The sequence below is a fragment of the Pelobates fuscus genome, chromosome 4 (genome assembly GCF_036172605.1).
Source record: "Pelobates fuscus isolate aPelFus1 chromosome 4, aPelFus1.pri, whole genome shotgun sequence".
Classification (NCBI taxonomy): domain Eukaryota; kingdom Metazoa; phylum Chordata; class Amphibia; order Anura; family Pelobatidae; genus Pelobates; species Pelobates fuscus.
The window spans coordinates 215,178,446-215,201,079 of NC_086320.1; the positions used below are offsets into that span (position 1 = coordinate 215,178,446).

Genomic DNA, 22,634 nt, shown 5'->3' on the forward strand with positions numbered 1-22,634 from the left:
TGGTAAGGTATTCCATAGAGACATAAAATTGGGGCACAGAGCTTGCCAGGCATTGATAAACACAGCTGTTATCATAGTGTGAGGAATGCCATTAAAAAAAATGGAAGTCAAATCCAATGTAAATTGTCCCTTACAGCAGTGGTTCACATCCCAGTCTTTGTTTTAGGAATTTTCTAGTCTTGTTCCTATTGTGATTTTGACAAAACCTAGACTGTTAAATGTAACCAGAGGACTGAATTGGGAACAACTGATTCAGAGAATACTTCCAAAACAATACTGTAAAGCAAAATGTAGAAAAATACAAAGCTTTCCCCCCTCTACCTGGACGCTCATCATTTTAGGTTTACAGAGAACCTACAATGAATGTATGCATTGTATTCATACAACTATGAAAAGAAAACAAAAAGCAATTCATAAATGTTATTTTGACATGCTACTTTAACTAACTGAAGGTGATGTGCTCTGCTTTTAGTAAACATATAATCAATATATGCTGTACAGGTAAAATTGCCAGCAAATGTATATAAAAAGGTTTATTTGTCTACAATCCACTTCCTTTGCTTTCAAAATAATTCAAAGTTCAAAGTATGGGCAAAACAGTCCAGAAAAAGTTGGCACAAGGCTGTACACTAAGCACATTGTGAAATTCACATCAGCTACTGAACTGACCGCACTGAAGCAGAGTGAAAAGTCCAAGAAATGCATAGTAAAATTTTAACTATGCATGTCCCATACATTCAGCAAGTATAGGGAGTGGAAAATATATATTATTACACAAAAAATAATAATTGTTATTTTCTTTAGAAATAATGTTTACACAACAAGTACTTTTATAAGTTGTGTAGTGTTGTCCATCAAGTTATAGCCAAAGATGATGCAGAACTTTTACACTAATTATTATTCAGGATTAAGAAACAGATCTGTACGCAAAGACAACCGACTAGTCCGCTAAATACTCTGGGTAAACATTTCTATTACTCACATAGCTGCTTTTTAACTAGATACAATGGTTGACATATCTATAGCAGCACATTAACATGAACATGCATTTTGTTGTATTAGTTAACCATAACATTTGAGATGTTGGGATTTTAAAAATCCAAAACAAAATAAGAGAATGTAAAGTAGACAGACACCTTATGGTCATAGGATAAAATATGGTGGAATATGGGGTGGGGCAAGGGAAGTAAAAATCAAAGCAAAAAACAAAAGCCTATACTATATAGCATTAGTCTTTCACATGGCCCCAAATACTTTCATTTGTTACCAAGTTGGGCATAAGAACATATGTATAAACACATTTGTAGAATTATTTGCAGTAACCTTAGAAACATGAGACAAAATGGATTTTGTACTTTGTTTTTTTTTTATTTTGTAGCAGGGTTGGTGTGGTAATGAAGACGACATCATTTTTCAAGATATGTCCATATGCACCACCTGCAACAGAATCTAAATAAAAGGTTAAATAAACTATATACAAAAATATACATGAGAGTCTGCAGTATACTCACCGGTCAGTAGTGGTTGAATAAAGGGAAACAAAAGCATTCCCTACAACAAATTTTAAGACTGAAACACCAAGGCATATATTAAACAATACTTCTTGCACTTCTTGGTTATCAAGGCGAACAAACCTTTTTCTGCACATGTTTTAAACCTTTAACCATTTGGGGTACTAGTGCAAATCACACCATTGTAACCTGTATGTAAACAGCTTTCTGGCGGTTATTTTAATATGGTTTGTTTGCCATGTCCTATCAAGTCCAGGGAACAAATAACCCTTTAACTTCCAGCTCACATTTCAGCAAAGTTGCAGAGTTGGTTTACTTTACAGGTGATACTCGAAAAATTAGAATATCGTGCAAAAGTTAATTTATTTCAGTAATGCAACGTAAAAGGAGAAACTAATATATGAGAGACACATTACATGCAGAGCAAGATAGTTCATGCCGTGATTTGTCATAAGTGCGATTATTATGGCTTACAACTCATGAAAACCCCAAATCCACAATCTCAGTAAATTTAAATATTGTGAAAAGGTGCAATATTCTAGGCTCAGTGTCCCACTCTAATCAGCTAAGTAAGCCATAACACCTGCAAAGGGTTTCTGAGCCTTTAAATGGTCTCTCAGTCTGGTTCAGTAGGAATCACAATCATGGGGAAGACTGCTGACCTGACAGTTGTGCAGAAAACCATCATTGACTCCCTCTATAAGGAGGGAAAGCCTCAAAAAGGTAATTGCGAAGAAAGTTGGATGTTCCAAAAGTGCTGTATCAAAGCACATTAATAGAAAAGTTATGTGGAAGGGAAAAGTGTGGAAGAAAAAAGGTGCACAAGCAGCAGGGATGACCGCAGCCTGGATAGGATTGTCAGGAAAAGGCCATTCACAAGTGTTGGGGACTTTCACAAGGAGTGGACTGAGGCTGGAGTCAGAGCATCAAGAGCCACAACACACACACGGATCCTGGACATGGGCTTCAGAGGTCGTATTCCTCGTCATGCCACTCCTGAACAACAAACGTCAGAAGCTAAAGAAAAACAGACCTGGTCTGTTGCTCAGTGGTCCAAAGTCCTCTTTTCTGATGAGAGCAACTTTTGCATCTCATTTGGAAACCAAGGACCCAGAGTCTGGAGGAAGAATGGAGAGGCACACACTGCAAAATGCTTGAAGTCCAGTGTGAAGTTTCCACAGTCTGTGTTGCTTTGGGGAGCCATGTAATCTGCTGGTGTTGTTCCACTGTGCTTCATTAAATCCAGGGTCAACGCAGTTGTCTACCAGAAGATTTTGTAGCACTTCAAGCTTCCTTCCGCAGACAAGCTTTATGACTTCATTTTCCAGCAGGACTTGGCACCTGCCCACACTGCCAAAAGCACCAAAGCCTGGTTCAATGACCGTGGGATTACTGTGCTTGATTGGCCAGCAAACTCACCTGACATGAACCCCATAGAGAATCTACAGGGCATTGCCAAGAGAAAGAAGAGAGACATGAGACCGAACAATGCAGAAGAGCTGAAGGCCTATAGTGAAGCATCCTTCCATAACACCTCAGCAGTGCCACAGGCTGATAACTTCCATGCCACCCCGCATTCAGGCAGTAATTGCTGAAAAAGGGGCCCAAACCAAGTACTGAGTCCATATGCATGCTTATACTTTTCAGAGGTCTGATATTGTTCTATGTACACTCCTTGTTTTATTGACTGCATGTAATATTCTAATTTACTGATATTGTGGATTTGGGGTTTTCATGAGCTGTAAGTCATAATCATCGCATTTATGACAAATCACGGCTTGAACTATCTTGCTATCTCATATATTAGTTTCCCCTTTTACGTTGCATTACTGAAATAAAAAGGAACATTTGCACGATATTCTAATTTTTCGAGTATCACCTGTATACCCTGTGTCTGCCAGCGCTTGCAATCAGGATACACCGACTATATCCTTTCCCTGGTGCAATTCCAGAGCTTTCTGACACAGTTTTCTAGTTCCCTTTAAAATTCCCTAAATAATTAAACTGGATGCAATCCAGTCCCTGTATTACAAATGACAGTCAAGCAAAGGGCTCTTTAGCTCATTTAGTGGTAGTAATATGATCCCAATGTCTGATCTAAACTTTAACACACGTCTTAAAACCTGTAATGAACTGAGAACCATTGCTTCACTCTACAAAAGAAACAAAATGTTTGAGACACAAAGAAGAAATCACAGACGAGCAGCTCAAGAGCTTCTAGTATGCGGAAACATTTAGAATTTCACAAAACAAAATGACTACAAAACAGTAATGAACAAGTACTGGATGCACAGAGAATATAAGGGGTCAGTTTTAGCACAGAGTCCTCATTAAAGGCTCAATCAGTAACTATTTAAAAAAAAAAACAAAAAAAAACCAACAAAAAAAAAACCTTTGAAGTCAGAACACCATACACAATCATAGTTCTTGTGCTAATTTAATGTTTTAAATGTTATCTGTAGCAATCTTTATATAGAGAATAATCCTAGTGTGTCAAAGTGGTTGATTAAATGCCAATGGAGAAATTATTTGAATGTCCCAAGGGAAAGTAGTACAGTGACATTCATACATAGAGGTGTTAATTTGATACTAGCTAGAGAGAGTAACCAAGGAGATCTTATTCAAGACAGTTGTATATAATCTGATAGCATTTACCCTGGAAGTTTTCAATCTTGGTATTAAACATTTGAATGGATTTCATATGCATTAGCCTATTTTGCAACATTCTTCAATTTAATCCAGTCTCTTCTGCCCCAAACCATGGTTATAAAATATTTCCTTCTTTTTAAGACACAATGTCAAAGCGCTAGGAGCTAAATTTTTCGATCTTTCCAGGTTCAGTCGTCAGCTTTTCAAAAGTAAAAAATGGTAATAAATAATTGGATTCAGAGATATTTGTATCTGCCCATAGAGTCCTGGTGACCAGCATCCCTTGGATAACAACAGCCATTGTAAAAGACAAAGGACATGCACAGCTGAATCTGTGACAGGTTGTTCACCAAAACAAATGAATCAGATTAGGAAGAAAGAAGGGAAAAAATCCCATTTGGAATATGTCAAAAGGCATCATAAGGAAATGCTGGAAATGTAAATTTTCTCTGGAGTGATAGACCATAACATCACTCACAGCAATAAGCGCAGCCAAATGGTAGTTACCCCAGACAGTATATGTCTACAGCTAATTGAGTTACCCTTTATGCAATTAAAAACATTATGCACGTTCAAAATTTTAGGCAAAAAAAAAAAAAGTTCTGAGACACACATTCTTCACTTTAGCCCTTTCCGTAAAAATAAACAAGAAGAAATAAATAAGTGATTCTTTCATGTACATGTTCCTGAGTGCTATAAAAAGAAGTTCTGATAGCAGTAACATCCTGTTTTAAGAAATCCATGCTAGCTCAGAATGCGAACCATCCAAAGAACAGACAGTTTACTGGAAATACCAAATTCAGACTATGCCTGATGTAGTTGAATAAAATAATCAAATACGGCACATTGATAGCAAACCTCTCTTATTGCGTCATGGATGATCTAAGCAAATCAGGTGTTATTAGCACCAGTGAGATAACTCAGGGGTCTAATTCATCATCAGTAGAATCTGTCATGGTTGACTCACCCCATCATCCTTCTGAGGTAGATAAAATGAGTACCATTGAGTTGGATAATAGTAACACCTGGATGTTTGGCAAAAGTAAAATCCCCAGGACAAACCAGAGTAATCTAAATGTACCTTTCCTGGTTAATTACTTTGAAATATTTGTTAATGTCGTATTAACAACAACAACAAAGTCCCCAGTTAACTTTACAGATTTAGTGGAAGAACCTAACCAACCTGAAGAAGGAAGGCTTGCTTGCAAGTGTTACAATGTATAAAAGCTACCCCTTTAGACATTGGCAGATAGATTGAGGATTCAACCAAGCGGTTATGCATTCCATCAGTGCATTATGCATTGCAAAAAACAAGAGTGGTGAGTGACATTGCCATCACTGTAATGGTTTTAAAATAGGCTATATTAGGGGAATGATTGAATATATATATATATATATATATATATATATATATATATATACACACACACACACACACACTGGCACTTGCTATTAGTGAATGAACATTTGGCCATGGCAAGTTGAAAGTCACCACCAATGGAATGCAGTGGCAAATAATTTTAAGACATAGATATATGTATGGTGGCATATTGCCAGCCCAATGCAATGAATGATCATATAATGTAACTAACCTCCCCCTCCCCATTATTTTTGCCTAGGTTATGTGTTAAAAAATATAAAAAACTATTCCATTCAGTGAGATTTGAAATTGTGGTCTAGTGATAAATTATTTATGGGCATATAGATATATTTACAGTCATCACAAAAACTAAACTGCAGTGATGACAAGTGAAACTTCAAAAAGTGCACAAATTCTGTAAATATATGTATGCCCTACTCCAGGGATAGGCAACCTTCGGCACTCCATATGTTTTTGACTACAGGTCCCATAATGCTCTTTAAACCGTTATGCTGGCAAAGCATCATGGGAAATGTAGTCCACAATATCTGGAGTGCCGAAGGTTGCCCAACCCTGCCCTATTCTAAATGCAGCAACAAAAAATACAATGTCAAGATCATATTACAAGACTTTAGACACATTCTACAGATAAGAACAAAATCTAACAGAGTTTTCGAAAGCAGCGTTTCTTCTTGCCATTAGTAAATGTACTTCATTGGTGATTGTCATGTACCTTCATCATTTGTATACATAGATCTCAGAAGCACATGAACATAAAAAAAAGGCAGAAAACATCTAAAATAATGATTTAATATAGATCAGGATGAAAAAAATAAATAATTGCTACATAGACCATCTAACGAAATAGACTCCATTAATGACTGAAAACTGTTAAAACGGTGATGAAGCTTATTTTCATTAGAAAAGATGGTTAGCTACTTACTGAAACAGGTTTTGTTTATAAAAAAAAATAAGTTACCTGTTGTGCCAATGTAGAAGAGAAACTATTGCCTACACCGTGTAGGAAAGTAAATTGACCCCTTTGATCTAGTAAGAAACAAGGGGGAAAACGGAGGGTTTTGAGGGGAATAATAAAAAAAAAAAAAATCAACACTAACCATGAAAATATCTTTAATCCATTTGTCCAGCGTGGTCCAGATATGTTATCTTCGTTTTTTCTCATTCTGCATGAACTTTGTGTACAACACTTTCATTTTACTTTTGCTCACATCTGGATGAAAACATCAGCTGACACTATTGGCCAATTAATTCTGCCCAAACATGTGGAATTGAGGTTACAAATGCAGAAGAGTAGACCCTGTACTAGTGCTATCAGAAAAAGAGCCTATATCAGATGTATGTGGGATCCAGGTGTCAAACTGTTTGAAAAATGGTTTGACTACTCACTGGGGCACAGTGCCAGGGAACTTCTGGTACCAACACCACTAGAGCAGTGCCTAGAATGCCTTTTAAATTATGTTTAATCAAACTCGGCTCTAATGAAGAATTAAATAGGAGAAAAAAAAATGTTAGAACAATACACAATCTAAATAAAGTAAAAGGAATACGCACTTCCAGTTGCTGTTCTTTTTCATCAAGGACCTCTTTCTGACAACGCAAAAAGTCAGACAGCATCCGAGTTAACTGTTTGCGATCATCTATTTCTGCAGCCAATCTACCATTGTAATCTGCCAGCAGCATGCAGGCGTCATCTACCATCTTAGAAAGTTGGTTACCAGACTCCTTATCTAAAAACAAAAAGCGTAGCAAAAAGGAGAAGGGAGGAGAGCATGAATAAAAGCATGACAAAACTATGTATAGCTGGATTTTTCTCCCCTTTAAATAAAAACTACCCACCGGTAATTTTGTCCAAAAGAGAAACATCTTGAACTTCAACTGGTAACGAACCTATCCTCTGATGCACAGCAGCATCACCAGATGCAGCATTCTCGAGTTCTTGTAATGCACGTATGAGATCTGTGGTCTAGAAAGAAAGGAGAGGGAAAAAAAACAAACAAAAAAATACAAGCATATTCATATATAATGATATAGTGAAAGTTACTTTTCTAAGGATAAACATCTTTAATTTCTTCATTTCAGAACCATTAAGTGTTCAAACTCTGGGCTTGTGTATCATGGTGGACTCATCCTTCTGTAAACCCCTTAACAATAAGCCCCCTAGCAAAGCCTGCCAACTCATACTTATTGAAATCTGTCTTTCACCCAAGTAAATTAATTGCCTTGTATATGTTGTACCGAATAGTGCGGTTTAGAAAATGGTGTTGCATGGCACGTCTTTTTTGTCATGGTTTTGTTTCTTCTGTCAATATAATATGAAAAACCATCCATTACTCCTCTATGCTTTTCCACTCTTCTTATTCACTTAAACTCTCCAGCTCACTCAATTGCTCCCTCTCATAAATACATGATAATTTACAAACATTTTTGTGTATAATAGAATTGCAGCAGACATGGTTCCATTTCCTTCCCATCTATAATATATTTGCCTAATCAGTTTTTACATATATCGAAGAAAACCAAAAGGTTATTTTACACTAGTGCTGAATAGGTCTATTGAGCTTGATTGTCATGCAGCCTCTCTATAAAATACACAAACACACTAAAACCATCAGAGAGATACACAATACTAACCAAGCAGAAATACAATTACAAACCATGGAAAAACAAATAAAATAAACGCCCTTCTATATTCACCATGGTTTTCACTACAAATCAAATATCATTTCCCATACATAAATAAAAAAAGGTTTATTTTGAAGCATTTGCTTTCACGGTGTCATACTTGTGGAGGTTCTTCTGGAGAATTTCTTGCAGAAAATTCGTCATCCTCATAGTCATCCTGATGTTCAATTTTGACTTCCTCATATGGTCTCTTTTTTGGTTTCTTTTCTCCATCTTTGAATAAAAAGGTGTACAAAACAAATACTTAATATTAGAACAAACCCCTTTCTGATTGGTGAGATAGTTAAATCATCTCTCTTGCGACTTTGCCTAGTGTATTTTTAAAGAAAAAGATGACAAAAACAAACCGATTAGGAGTGAAAAAAAGAAGAGGATCAGATTGAAGCAAGGTAAACGCTTAAATCAGAAGTGATTAAACATATTTAAATCCATGCAACCTATTATAACAGATTCATGGTGTTGAAGGACCGATAAATACTTACACAAGGCTGCCTTCAGCTGTTCCAACACATCATTTTCATAAACAGCCCTTTCTTCCCAAATAGACAGGACTCGGCCCAAGTGTTTCTTGCAACTTTCATCAGTTTCACTGACCCCCCAAAAAAAAAAAAAGAAAAAAAAAAGAAAAAGAAAGTTTAGGACATACTCAAACATATGTACTTGCACATGCCTTAAAAGGGACACCCCTGCCCAAACACAAAAATACATTTCACTGTTTAGTAGATATACCCCAAACAAAATCATGCACTTAAAATATGATAATATATATTTATTTTCCAGAAGTCCTCAGCACTCACCCCTTCATCTTGAAAAAGACCCTGAAGGGTCGAAATGTTGATCGGAACTTTATACTTGAATGAATACTATTGAATAAGCATCACTTGGATTAAGACATACGAGTGCACTTCTTTGCTTATTGAATATATATATTGGTGGTGTATTTCATTGGTTATCTAAACAGCCTGAAAAAGCTGCATATCTCCTGTCCGCTGCCTTTTCTAACCTCACTTTTTGTGGCGGTCTACTCACTGGCTTTTCAATGCAGCTCAATGTGAAGTCTTTACAAGGCAGATGCTTTGATCAATTGACTGCCTCGAGTTTAGCTCTATTGAGCTAACCAAATCAGGAAGTAACAGTTGTCTGATTGACAGCCAGTGGGTGTAACAAGGATAATTTAGAAAAGTGACAATTTCTATTAAACTTGCACTTTTTGAAAAATTAAAAAGAGGACATATTCTTCAGACATAAAGCATTTCAGCAAGCTACAGTGCGTTAGGCGCCTGAACTGTCCTTTTAAGCACAAATAAAATGTGACACTGACTCAAACTGTAAAAAAACATTGTCAACTCACCTAAAGCACACATTCTTCCTTCTAATCTACCCACCATATTCACATTACAATTCCACATTCCCTTCATTTTGCTGATCTAGCATCTCTCCACAACCAGATAATCATCGTTCCTCCCTCCCCTCACACTTTCATGAATCTTCAGTTTAACCTCATTTAATTTAGTCTCTCCCTCACTGTTCATTTCTTCTGCACATACCTCAATCACACCACTCCCATAGCAACTTAAAAAGTCCTCTCCTTATACCAGTCATGTCCAAAGTCCAGCCACACGGTCCAATTGCGGCTTTAATACGGCCCCACAAGTAATTTGTAAAATCTATATGTTGTGGCCCCCCAGTGAACCCCGAGTGCTCGCGGGATCTTGTCGACGTCGCTGGATTTGGTGCGTTCATTCTCCCTGTTGGTACAGAAAGATCTGGGACAGATTCTACAGTGGAGGAATAAAGAGGAGTTCTCTGGGGAATTCTTGTTGAGCAGTGTATTAGTGCCCAGGTGGAACACTCTTATACCAAAACCTCTGGCACTGCGCTCACATGATCCCTTTCCCTTCTGGTCAGTTTTTAAAATGGCGACTGTAAATAAGAGAAGGAAAGTTAACAGTGAGGGCCACCGCTTCCAGGATAGGTGGAAAGTGGAATATTTCTTTACTGAAATACAGAATAACGGTGTTTGTCTGATATGCCAAGAGACTGTGGCTGTTTGAGGAATTTAATGTAAAAAAAACACTACCAGTCGAGAAATATCACATATGACAAGCTAACAGGGCGCAACCGCAGTGAAAAGTGTAAGCAACTTGAAGGCGTTTTAATGTCACAAGAGTGATTTTTCACAATAGCCTGTGAGAGTCAAATGAAAATGCCACAAGGGCGAGCTATGAGGTGGCAACGTTAATTGCTAAAAATAGCAAATATCTTTTGCGGAGGGTGAATTTATCAAACAATTTGTTATGAAAATGGTTGAGAATATCAGAGAGAAGAAGCAAGAGTTTGCCAATATTTGCCTGGCTCGTAACAATGTAACACGGAGAATTGAAGCTATTTCATCAGATATTAAGAGACAGTTGACATCCAAAAAGAGGATTTTTACTTCTTTTCAATAGCCTGTGATGAAAGCACGGACCTATCTGACACAGCTCGGTTGCAAATTTTTATGAGAGGGGTGGACGATGAAATGAAAGAGACGAATTACCTGACCTCCAGAGCCTTATGGACCAAACAAGAGGAAAATATTTGTTTCTGTTAGTTCTGCCATAGATGACATAAAAATGCCTTGGAACAAAGTTACTGGGATTATTACTGATGGGGCACCTGTCATTGCTGGTGAACGAAGTGGATTATCAACCCTAATCTGTAACAAGGTGATCGAAGAAGGTGACAAAGCTATTAAACTCCACTGTATCATTCATCAATAAGGTCTCTGTGCTACACATCTCAAATATGATCATGTTATGAAACCGGTGCTAAAGACTATTCATTTTATTCGCTCTAAAGCCCTGTGCCGGCAGTTTAAACAGTTTCTACTGGACATCCAGGATGAATACGAAGAGGTTTTATATCACAACGATGTAAGATGGCTCAGTTGGGGGTCTGCACTGCAACATTTTTACTTTCTCAAAAAGGAAATTTGAGAATTCTTGGAAACAAAGGGACAACCAATGCGAGAACTATCTGATCTTTTTGGCTGGCTGATTTGAGGTTTTTAGTTGAGATAAAGCATCTGAATGTACTGAAAATGAGTCTTCAGGGGAAAGATGCAGCGGTGAACCAGCTTTATTCACACCTCAAAGCCTTTGGAACAAAGCTGCAACTTTTCCAAAGGCAATTGTCACAAACACAGCCCAATACCATACATTTTTCAGCGTTGCAAGAAATAATGAACAGTTTACCACAGAACAATATCAGTGCGCAAACGAGCAGGTATGCAGCAGACATCGCATCTCTGGCTGGGAAGTTTAAACGGCACTTTCAGGATTTTGCTGCTATTGAAAAAGAGATCAGCCTTTTCTCCGCTCCATTCTCTGTTGATGCTCCAAATCAGCTGCAACCGCGAGTTACGCAGTAGTCATCAGCAGCTCTCTTTTGTGAACTTTTACCGCCAACTGGATAAGAGCCGTTTTCAAGAGATTTGAACATTGACTAAGAAAATGCGTAACTTGTTTGGCTCAACATATTGGTGTGAGAAGACATTCTCTGCTATGAACTTTAACAAGAACCGCGTGAGGACAAGTGACTCTCACCTGCGTGACATTTTGCGAATCAAAACCACTGCATTTGAACCAGTCCTAGCCTATGTGCTGCAGTTCAGATCTCCGTTTCACCCTTCACATTAGTGCAGGCAAGTTTTTTTTTCTCAATTGAGATTATTACATTGTATAATCTCAGTTAATATCAGTTGGTCTAAATCAGGTATAAATATATTTGGACACAACAACATGTATACTTGGTGTTCCTGTTCATATTTTTTTCACTTAAAAGTTGACAGACAATAATATGTAATGTACTTTACGATGTTCCTGACATATTTCAGCTTCCTGTTTTTTTTCCCCCATCTGGCCTTCAGATATGAAAGACAGAGTGATTTAACAGCTGTTAATAGATTTGTCATCCATGTGACGAAATGAAAAGTATGCTGTTTGCAATAAACTTTGCATTAATTAGTTAATTTTCATTTAAAGGGTCACTATGGTCACCAGAACAACTACAGCTTATTGAATTAGTTCTGGTGAATAGAATCATTACCTTCAGGCTTTTTGCTGTAAACACTGTCTTTCAGAGAAAATGCAGTGTTAACATTACAGCCTAGTGAAACCGTATATACTCGAGTATAAGTCGACCCGAATATAAGTCAAGACCCCTAATTTTACCCCAAAAAACTGGGAAAACTTACTGACTCGAGTATAAGACTAGGTGGAAAATGCAGCAGCTACTGGTAAATTTCTAAATAAAATTATATCCCAAAAAAATTATTAATTAAATATGTATTTACAGTGTGTGTGTGTGTGTGTGTGTGTGATGCAGAGTGTGTGTGTATGTGATGCAAAGCCTTGGTGGGGGGGTGGGCATTTTTATTTTTTTAAATTATTTTAATATAATTTTTTTGTTATATTAATATATATTTTTTATTTTATTATTATTTTTTTTTTTATATTATTTAAAAAAAAAAAAATTGTCCCCCCTCCCTGCTTGTTAGCTGTCCAGGGAGGGGGGCTCTCATTCCCTGGTGGTCCAGTGGATGGGCTGTGTAGGAGGGGGCTGGCAGGAAGCGGTCACTTACCTTTCCTGCAGCTCCTGTCAGCTCCATTCTCTCACCTCCGGTCCGTGCAGCTCCCTTCTCCTCCAGTGTAAGTCTCACGGACGCGGTAACCCGTGGCAACGCTCTGACCCCGTGGCTCTCGCGAGACTTACAGTGGAGCTGCACGGACCGGAGGTGAGAGAAGGGAGCTGACAGGAGCTGCTGTGAAGGTAAGTTACAGCTCTCTGCCAGCCCCCAACAGGACCGCCACGGTCCTGGTCTGTATTATGGCAATGTAAGTTGCCATAATACAGACAATTGACTCGAGTATAAGTAGAGTTGGGGTTTTTCAGCACAAAAAATGACTTATACTCGAGTATATACGTTAACTTCACTGGCCACTCCTTAGATGGCTGTTAGAGATCCTTCCTAGGTCATGGCTGCCTAAAATGCATCCAAACATTCAGTGTCTCCGCCCTCTGCATGCAGACACTGAACTTTCTTCATAGAGATTCGTTGATTCCATTCATCTATGAGGAGATGCTGATTGGCCAGGTCTGTGTTTGAATCATGCTGGCTCTGCCCCTGATCTGCCAATCCTATGGGGAAGCACTGTGATTGGATCAGGTTACCACTTCTGATGAGGTCGGCAGACTGTTTTTCTGAGTCTAACAGCATGCCTAGTTACAGCTTCAGGCTTGAATAAAGTAAGATTTTTACTATATTTATGGAGGCATGAGGGGCCCAGGGGGGCTAGATGGTGGTTTTAACACTATAGGGTCAGGAATACGTTTGTGTCACTGACCCTATAGTGATCCTTTAGTTTTAATGCTTCAAAAAAAAAAAAAAAAAATGTCAGGGAAAATAGTCGGCCCTCAAGCATGTTCATTCCATCAAATCTGGCCCCGCTTTAAAAAAAAAAAAAAAAAAAAAAAAAAAAAGTTTGGATACCAACTTTGCCTTATACCCTGCACATCCTTTCTAGCCTTTTTACTGGCTTAATTTCCCATCTGCAATTCATTTCCTTCAATGTATCCCTATTCCTCCATCATTCAGGATCTGTTGTATTGTCTGCCTTTCCTCTTCTAGATCGGTCACCAATTGCTTTTTCCAGTAAGTTACAATCAACAAGTGAGCTGTGGTTACTGATGGAAGAGGAATTTATACAATGTTATAATCACAGATCTGTCCAGTACAATAGCAAGTTATTTCACTTCAATAAAAGATGCCAGATGGACAAAGCAGTAAGAGAAGTCTTCAAGATGAAGGATAGACCCAATCACTGTGCATGGTAACCCGAACAGTATAGTGTAATTATTTCAGGGACAATGTCATTGCTGCTCAGTGCTCTCTGTGTGTGTTCAACACCAAAAATGAAAGTTACACACATTTAAAAATAGTACAGTCCAAATAGCTAAGGGGTACAAATAGGCAGCTAGTGTACTAGTCTATAATAAAAGCAAAGAGGACTTGACTCACATTAATAAAATGTTAAAGAAACACGATAGGATCAGAAACACAAACATGTATGTGTGACCCCATAGAGCAACCCTGCCCCCCCCCTAAATAAAGTAATATCTTACTTTTGTTCTGCTGCCTCTGCCCCTTATCGACTTTCTTAGCTGATATCAACAGAAGTATTGTTCTGAGCCAATCACAATGTTTTGCCATAGGATTGGCTGAGACTGTCAAGGAGGCAGATCAGGGGCAAAGCCAAAACACAGCCCTGGCCAATAAGGATCTCCTCATAGAGAGGTTTTGAATCAATGCATATCTATGAGGAAAGTAAAGTGTCTCCACGCACAGGGTGGAGACACTGAATGGCAGTGCTGCAAACTGTGCAGCACTTCCCCCGAAGCACCTCAAGCAGCCATCTGAGGGGTGGCCAGTTGAGATATTACTAGGCTGTAATGTAAACACTGCATTTTCAATGAAAAGATAGTGTTTACTGCAAAAAGCCTGAAGGGAAGGATTCAACTCTCCAGAACAAATACAATATGCTGTAGTTGTTCTGGTGACTATAGTGTCCCTTATCCATATTGTGTTGAGGAACCATTAAACAGTTTTTTATTTTTATAGAAATGATATCTTGTACAGATTAGTTGAAAATGATTAGCAAAATGGGAAAGATCCAGTACCTTGAGACATGTTTAAATGCGTCTGCAATGACAGGTGCAAAGTCTTTTGTGAATTCTGGTCCTTTCCTTTTGCTATTCTGAATGACATCATTTGCCAGGTACAGGAATGTCAACTTCCTACTTGGCTTTGCTGAAAGAAGAAAATTAATTAAATGTGGAAGTAGGAGGAAAAAAAAAAAAAGTTAAGCTTAGAAATACATTTTACTACTGTAAACATGGACCCCCTCACTGCCAGGAACATACACATCTATAGCCTAAATGTTCATCTGTATTTTTTGCATGCTTAATTTTGGACACTTTTCCAAAAATGCTTCCTCTAGTACTCTTATCATTTGTATCATTTACTGTTGCTGGCACTTGATTCCACAACTCCCTTTACAGTCCTTACCAACCTGCTGTGCTTCCAAAGATAGTTTCTCATCAGACAGGTTTCTTTCAGATTTCTTTATATGTAAAAAGCGTATAAAACAAATTAATGCTTCAACAACCAGTTATATCCTGGCTCCCTGACACAATAAATAGTCAAACTGTTTAAAAACAGTTTGACAACCAACTGGGGGTCTGCTACCACCTCCTTTGCAGCAGGTAGCTCCATCACGGAGCTAATCCCACTGGTGCAAGGAAGAGTCACTGGTTGAGAGCAGTAGGCTGTAGTGGTCCTGTTGTTTACTGTGTTTTCATACATATAAAAGGAGAACTCTAAAGAAGCCTCTTCCTGAACATAGATACAGATCAACCCTGGTCAAGAATACCCAGTTTCCAACATTTCAGTGACAGAACTCAAACTTGCATGAGTACAGTGATTGAACAATCTCAACATGGTAATAAAACGGTGACTCGTTAATGAATACTTAAAGGGAGACTATAGTCACCAGCACACTAATAGCTTAATGTAGTTATGGTGTCTATATTCCACTAACCCAATACTGGGTGGTAAATCACCTAACAGAATAACACTGATCATACAAAAAAAAAAAAAGATACGGCCCCAACGTTTTGGCACAAAGCCTTTGTCAAGAGAAAATGATGACAAAGTGTAACAATGTGCCCTAAATAGCTGAGCATAAGTACTCAACAGAATACACTTGAAGAAAACATGTGGCTACATATTAGGAAAAATCCTCCCAACCATGATCCAAAGGTCATAGTTGTCAGGCAAACCATAAACAAATAACAAATTAAATGGAATATCATGGACCTAAAACAGACAGATATGAAAATAGAGAAGAATATGGCACATAAAGCCTACCTCAATGAAGCTAATCGTGCACGCCTCGATCACATACATTACTAGCTAATGCCATGCAGAAATGCCAGTTACTGCATTGGTCATCGAAACACCAATAAAAGTTTACCCAGCATTCACATCAGCAATCATTTGCCTGTAATGATCTTTAAGGGATGATACACATGTGTTAAAGAGGAATACTCATTGGTCAAAATGTTAACGGGGAATACAGCAGTTTTAAAAAAAGTTGCATTTTCATATAAAATAAAAAATTTAGTAACCATGTAAGTAATTCCCCAAGTAAATGTTATGTGACTCCCAAGAGATCGAAGCTCAATCTTCAATTACCAGTTTGTGATCTAGTGAAAACAACAATTATGTACCTTGAGGTTTACATACAGCTACAGTGAACAAATTACCAGGTTCAAAGTAATGAATCCCACAGAGATTAGTTATCTTCAAGTATTTAATACAACTACAATTCACACATAAGGGAACAACAACAGATATAAGCAGTGTTTGACTGCAAACAAGGAGATTTTTTGCTAGACAGTCAATTCTCATAACTCACAGTCACCACCACAAATCTTGGTCTAAGTCAGGACTTAAATTTGCTTGGAATCTAGAAGCCAGCTGCCCCCCCCCCTCCCCCCCCCCCCCCCCAAAAAAAAACCTGTTTCCTTTTTAATGGAAGAATTGCATTTGTTAAAGGGATACTAAATTCACCAGAGCCACTACAGCTTAAACGTAGCAGTTCTAGTATCTATGTGCACACGCTTTTAATGTAAACATTTACATTGCTGCCTGGTAACACCTCTAGTGACAGTCACTCAGATGGCCACTAGAGGTGATTCCTAGTCCAGTGCTGCATAGTGTGCAGCACCTATGTTCAACGCCTGCATACTCTGCATGGAGGAACTGAACGCTGTAAAGGCGGCATAGTATGCCTTAACGATCTGGCCCTCATTCCAGCCCAGATACTGACCCTCCTCACTGGATCAGATCGGTAGGACTGTTTGATAACTAAGGCAGCCAATCCTGTAGATCCGAATCATGTGATCGTGATGACACTGTGATAACATGACTTGGACCTGCATGATTGACAGACTGCTTGCGGGGGTTCTGGCTGAATGGTCAGGGAATATATATATATATATATATACACACACACACACACACACACACACACATATATACATATACACACACACACATGTGTGTAGAAACAATCGCACTCCTGGGACTTGGTTGAAGTAGTAAAATTTAGCTTTTATTTATTCCATATAAAATATCAACGTTTCAGCTCCAACATGGAGCTTTCATCAGGACAGGTAAAATAGAAAAATAGTTGGTTGCACTCTCGGATTTCCATTAAAATATAACTTTTATTCCAATTACTAAAACAGATCAATGTTTCAGTCCATCTTGTGGACTTTCATCAGGATCACAGTGATCCTGATGAAAGTCCACAAGATGGACTGAAACGTTGATCTGTTTTAGTAATTGGAATAAAAGTTATATTTTAATGGAAATCCGAGAGTGCAACCAACTATTTTAAATATATAATACCAGCACTCTAGGGTTTTCAAAACAAAAAAAAAATGTTTTGGGTTGAAATTCATTTTTTTTATTGAGGAAAGGTATCAATTATTGCTAACAAGATAAGGTAGCTAGGCATGGTAACTCACACTAAATAGAAATGTTGCATATTAGGCTCTATTTATATGAGGTGACCACGGATCCTGAATTCTCTAGCATACAACTGTACTGCACAGGTATAAGGTGAAACAAAATAAATAATAAATCACTGTAGTAGTAAAGAAATTGAGCTAGAGAGGCGGCCATAACATGGAGTGATAAAAATTAGCAGGTATCATGGGAGTTTAACACGTTGCTCCATGCGAGACAGCAAGTTTCACCCAATGCCCAGACTTGGAAGTGCATGAGGATTGTCGGAGGGACAGCTAGGCAGGTGTGAAGAACAGTAGCCCCAGTAAAGTATGAATGCATGCATCACAGAACCACAGACTAGGGTACTCAAAAATGAGGCCAAGTCTCTCCCTTTTGGGATCCAGCCAAAGCTCCTGGTGGACCTTCAGCCTCCATGGTCGATGCACCAGGGGTGTAGCCCTGCTGGCCTTCAGCCTAGGTAGGCTTAGGGTAGGTGACATGGATGCTTGTGGGGAAGTAGCGCCCAGAGTGGTCCCACTCTACTCCCGCCTTTCTCTACTCCTCCCGGTCTCGGGTCAGTATTTCTACAAGTCGTGCAGCCAATTTCACCCAGAAGTTTGAAAAATGCTCATCCAAGCCCTTTAACATTTGCCGAATAGTGCTGTGTTGGGCCTCTGCACGCTGTGTCGGATCCTGTATAGGGTTGAGAAGTGTGTCCTCCATCTCAGATCTGCAGTGAACGGTGCTTGTGCTGTATCACGTGGAAAGCATTGGATTGGCTAAACGTCAAAAAGACAGGGCCAAACGAGGTTTTGCCCAATAAGAACCTCCCCATAGAGATGCTGAACGGCACTGCTGCCAACTGTGCAGCACTGAGCCAGGAAGCACCTCCAGTGGCCATCTGAGGAGTAGCCACTTTGAGGTGTCCATAGGGGCAATGTAAACACTGCTGTTTCTCTGAAAAGGCAGTGTTTGCATAAAAATGCCTGAAGGCAATGATTATACTCACCAGAACAACTAAATTTAGCTGTAGTTGTTCTGGTGACTACAGTATCTCTTTAATGTATGATTTACTGAAGCTGCAGCTGTGAATTGCATAAGGCTATCCTAAATATAAGACACTAATGCAAGTATTACGGAAATTGGGCAGACTAGATGGGCCAAATGACTTGTTTGACATCGCATTCTATGCCCTTGCTCTGCAATATGTACTTTCCTCACAATTAACAGTAACTCTAATCACTTACCATTCCTCTGTGTTACAAGTTAAGGAGCAGCTGACTAAGGGTGTAGGTCAATGAGTGCACTTCACCACAGACAGGGGAGCTATGATAGAAAGATTTAAAGGATCACTATAGTGTCAGGAAAACAAATCGGTTTCCTGACACTATAGTATCCGGAGGGTGCCCCCACCCTCAGGGTCCCCCTCCCATGTTAAAACCCCCTCAGTTACTCACTTTCTTCCACCGCCTGGCTCCCTTACCTCGACTCCCCAGCCGACGTCAGCGGAGCGAAATGCGCATGCGTGGCAGTGCCACGCCCGCATTTAAAGTATCCATAGGAAAGCATTTTCAATGCTTTGCTATGGACGCTCTGCGTGATGGAGGCATTAAATGCCTCCCGCGTCGCAGATGCGCCACTAGTGGCTGTCCAGAAGACATCCACTAGAGGCTGGATTAACCCCAAATGTTAATATAGCATTTTCTCTGAAACTGCTATGTTTCCAGTAGGCAAGGTTAACCCTAGAGGGGCCTGGCACCCAGACCACTTCATTGAGATGAAGTGGTCTGGGTGACTATAGTGTCCCTTTAAATACACAAAGGGAATCAACACAGTATAGGAGACCATATTTAAAAGAAGAAAAACTACCACAACAAGAGGACAACCTTAAATTAGAGGGGCAAAGGTTTATAAATATCAGGAAGTATTACTTTACTGAGAGGGTAGTGGATGCATGGAATAGCCTTCCAGCTGAAGTGGTAGAGGTTAACACAGTGAAGCATGCGTGGGATAGGCATAAGGCTATCCTAGCTATAAGATAAGGCCAGGGTCTAATGAAAGTATTTAAAAAAATTGGGTAGATTAGATGGGCCGAATGGTTCTTATCTGCTGTCACATTCTATGTTTCTAAGAGGCCTGAAAAATTCACATTGCTAACTGACATTTGACACAATAATTCACCAATATACCTATGTTTAAATGAATACATACCAAATTGTACTTAATTGAAATTTGGTTTGCAAAACTTGAGTAAAAGCTACGGAATAGGAAAAAAAAACCAAAAAACTGTCCAACTCAAATGTATTCAAAGATTTACTATTTGAGCCTCAATTTTGCTATTTGGTTTTCAAATGTTTACAACTTTGCGTGAACTATACTGAAAACCTGCTAACTTTGAGAATTTTTTCTAAGTCCACCTACAAAAAAAAATAATGTCACAATCTAGTTAGGAACCTTGAAACTTCACCTCTATAAAGCTTACATAGGTGTGTGCACATCGCCTATAATGAAGGTAAATCCTCCCGCGGTATAGACGGAGGTGCTGGAACACACACTGTGCATGGGGTGAACCCCACTATTTCAGTCCAAGCTAATGAAAGTTTTAGTTGCTGCACAGAGTGAGCAGTGATCCCCTATAACACGGTGCAGCCCGCTGCTGTGGCCGTCAGATGATAAGGAATGACAGCTGCAGTGGGTCTGTCCATGCTGGCCCGTGCGTGCTGTGCAGTTAACCCCTCCCTGCCCTTACCTTTGCGCAGCTCCCTGTCCCACACGGTGACGATGACCTGGGAGTGCTTCCTATGGTGGATGAGCCACAGGGACAGGGTCTGCACGCTCTGCTGGGAGTTGCTCAGCTCCGACAGCTTCTTCTCCAGAGCGGCCTCCGAGAATGCCGACATCCCGCCGCTCTATCCCTCAATCCTCCCGGAGCGAGCTGTGCAGAAAGCAGCGCTGCCAGAGCCGCGCACTGACCGCCGGACACAACGCGACTCACAATGCGGCGCCTGCTACGTCACAAGCCGGGGACGTGACATAGAGCGAACCTCGGCGGAACCCAGCCTTCCACGGCCGCCTGGGATACTCTATGGCTGCTCTGTGCGGATAGCGAGATATAGCGGCTGGCTACAGATAGCAGTTAGAGGAAGCCAGACAGCGCACGAAATGACGATACAAGCGGAAATTACGTCACTCTCCAGGGACGCCTGGGAAACAACCATGTTGCTATCATAGACGTCTATGGTTGCTATGCCGCTTGGCGGCTGAGACTCAGTGCTGCCACCTAGTGTTGTTGAACGGATGTGCAAGGAATAGGAATTCAGTTTCTTTCGTCAATAGCCGACAATAAATGCAGAACTTTGAGGATCTGTGTATAAAAACTATCACTTTCACTTTCACACAGGTTTTGTGCTCCATTTTCTGATCTAAAAAAATGTTACTTGACCATTATACTTTCGTGACGTTATGTTTCCACCACTTTTATTACGTTTACTAATGTTTTTGTATACTCATTCAGGATTTTTTTTTTTAGTCCTTAAAAAACAATACCAAATGTGAAACCTTCTCTCCAGTCACAGAAAATTGCCATTTAAAAAAAAAAAAAATTGGATTTTATTGGTATTTATGCATCCAATATACATCCGTGTCGTTATATATAATGTAGAAAGAAACAAAAGCATACATGGTAGCATCACATGACAAGGTATATCTGAAGAGGAAACAATATTCCTATAACTGAAGGGAAAACATTATTGTTATGATATGACTAGTCAGGCATAGGAAGCATCGCTTTGGGCTTAGATTATATTAGGGATTTCAGGAAGTTTATATAATCTGTATGGCTAAATATGCTGGATAGGGTTATCTAATACACAAAGCGATCCAGCTGTCTTTTCTCCAGCAAAACCAGCTAGTAAATTAGGTGGACAGCGCTAAGAATTATTATAATAAAATCATACATACACAGATAGCAGCAGATTTCACAATTATGTTTCTTACTCTTAAAAAAAAGGAAATAAAAGTACAATGATAGTGCAGTGTGTTATGAATAATATGGTGATAAAGATATATTCCAAAGGGGCACTCACGTTTTCCAGAGCTTAAAAAGCTCTATTTTAGGAGCCTGGACGGAACAATCCCCGTCTAAGGATTTCTTTTTGCTGGTATCAGATTCCCAAGGTAGTGCGGTTCATCTTTTTTCTCCAGCAACACCATGAATGGAAGGTCTCCATATAGGGCGATCTCACAGCCTTCGTAGTGCACTGTTCCCAGGGATCTGGAGCGTGTCATAATGGAGGGTCTTGCCGCTATATCTCTGGTGACGATTATGACATCCCAGGGTGCCCCGCCGGGGCTGTAGCCGCCTTCCTGACCCTGAACGCCACTGTCACCGGTGAGGGGTCTGTTTCCACCTTGAGGCCATAGTGGCCACTAGCTGCCGCATGAAGGACAGCAATTCCTCTCTCCCAATTCTTTCAGGGATGCCTCTCTAACACAGTGACCATCTTGTGCAGCATCTGGACTTGGTGGCTAAGCTTCTTCACCTGGTTCTGAGTCTCCAGGAATTGCTTGTCTCTGACCTTCTCTCTTGTTTCCACAGACTCCCACTTTGGCCTGTGTCTCTTGTAGATCTTTCTTCCACACCTACCTCTGCTCTATTAATAACCTCTTAATATCCCCCTTGGTGGATAGGGAAGAGTCTTTCTCTGATTCAGATTCCCTGTATACGCCGTCTAAGCCAACCGATCCCGTGGAATTGGCATCCCCCTTGGACCCTTCAGAGTAGTCAGCCTCG

At 39.6% G+C, this 22,634-nt stretch overlaps 1 protein-coding gene across 2 annotated transcripts in view; it reads right to left on the reverse strand.

The window, feature by feature from the left end:
* The window catches only part of RPRD1A (regulation of nuclear pre-mRNA domain containing 1A), a 71,586-nt gene extending 50,603 nt beyond the window's left edge, over nucleotides 1–20,983 (reverse strand). The window contains exons 1-7 of one of the 2 annotated variants that reach the window (XM_063451887.1): nucleotides 20,592–20,983; nucleotides 14,944–15,073; nucleotides 8,706–8,812; nucleotides 8,324–8,436; nucleotides 7,378–7,504; nucleotides 7,093–7,268; nucleotides 1,242–1,449 (exon numbers count right to left, since the gene is read on the reverse strand). In XM_063451887.1, the coding sequence (XP_063307957.1) occupies nucleotides 1,414–1,449; nucleotides 7,093–7,268; nucleotides 7,378–7,504; nucleotides 8,324–8,436; nucleotides 8,706–8,812; nucleotides 14,944–15,073; nucleotides 20,592–20,742 (840 nt within the window). In that variant the 5' untranslated portion in view covers nucleotides 20,743–20,983 and the 3' untranslated portion in view covers nucleotides 1,242–1,413. Of the gene's footprint in view, nucleotides 1–1,241; nucleotides 1,450–7,092; nucleotides 7,269–7,377; nucleotides 7,505–8,323; nucleotides 8,437–8,705; nucleotides 8,813–14,943; nucleotides 15,074–20,591 lie in introns of those variants that run through there. The other variant, XM_063451886.1, reaches the window with a different exon arrangement.
* Between the last annotated feature and the right edge of the window lie 1,651 nt (nucleotides 20,984–22,634).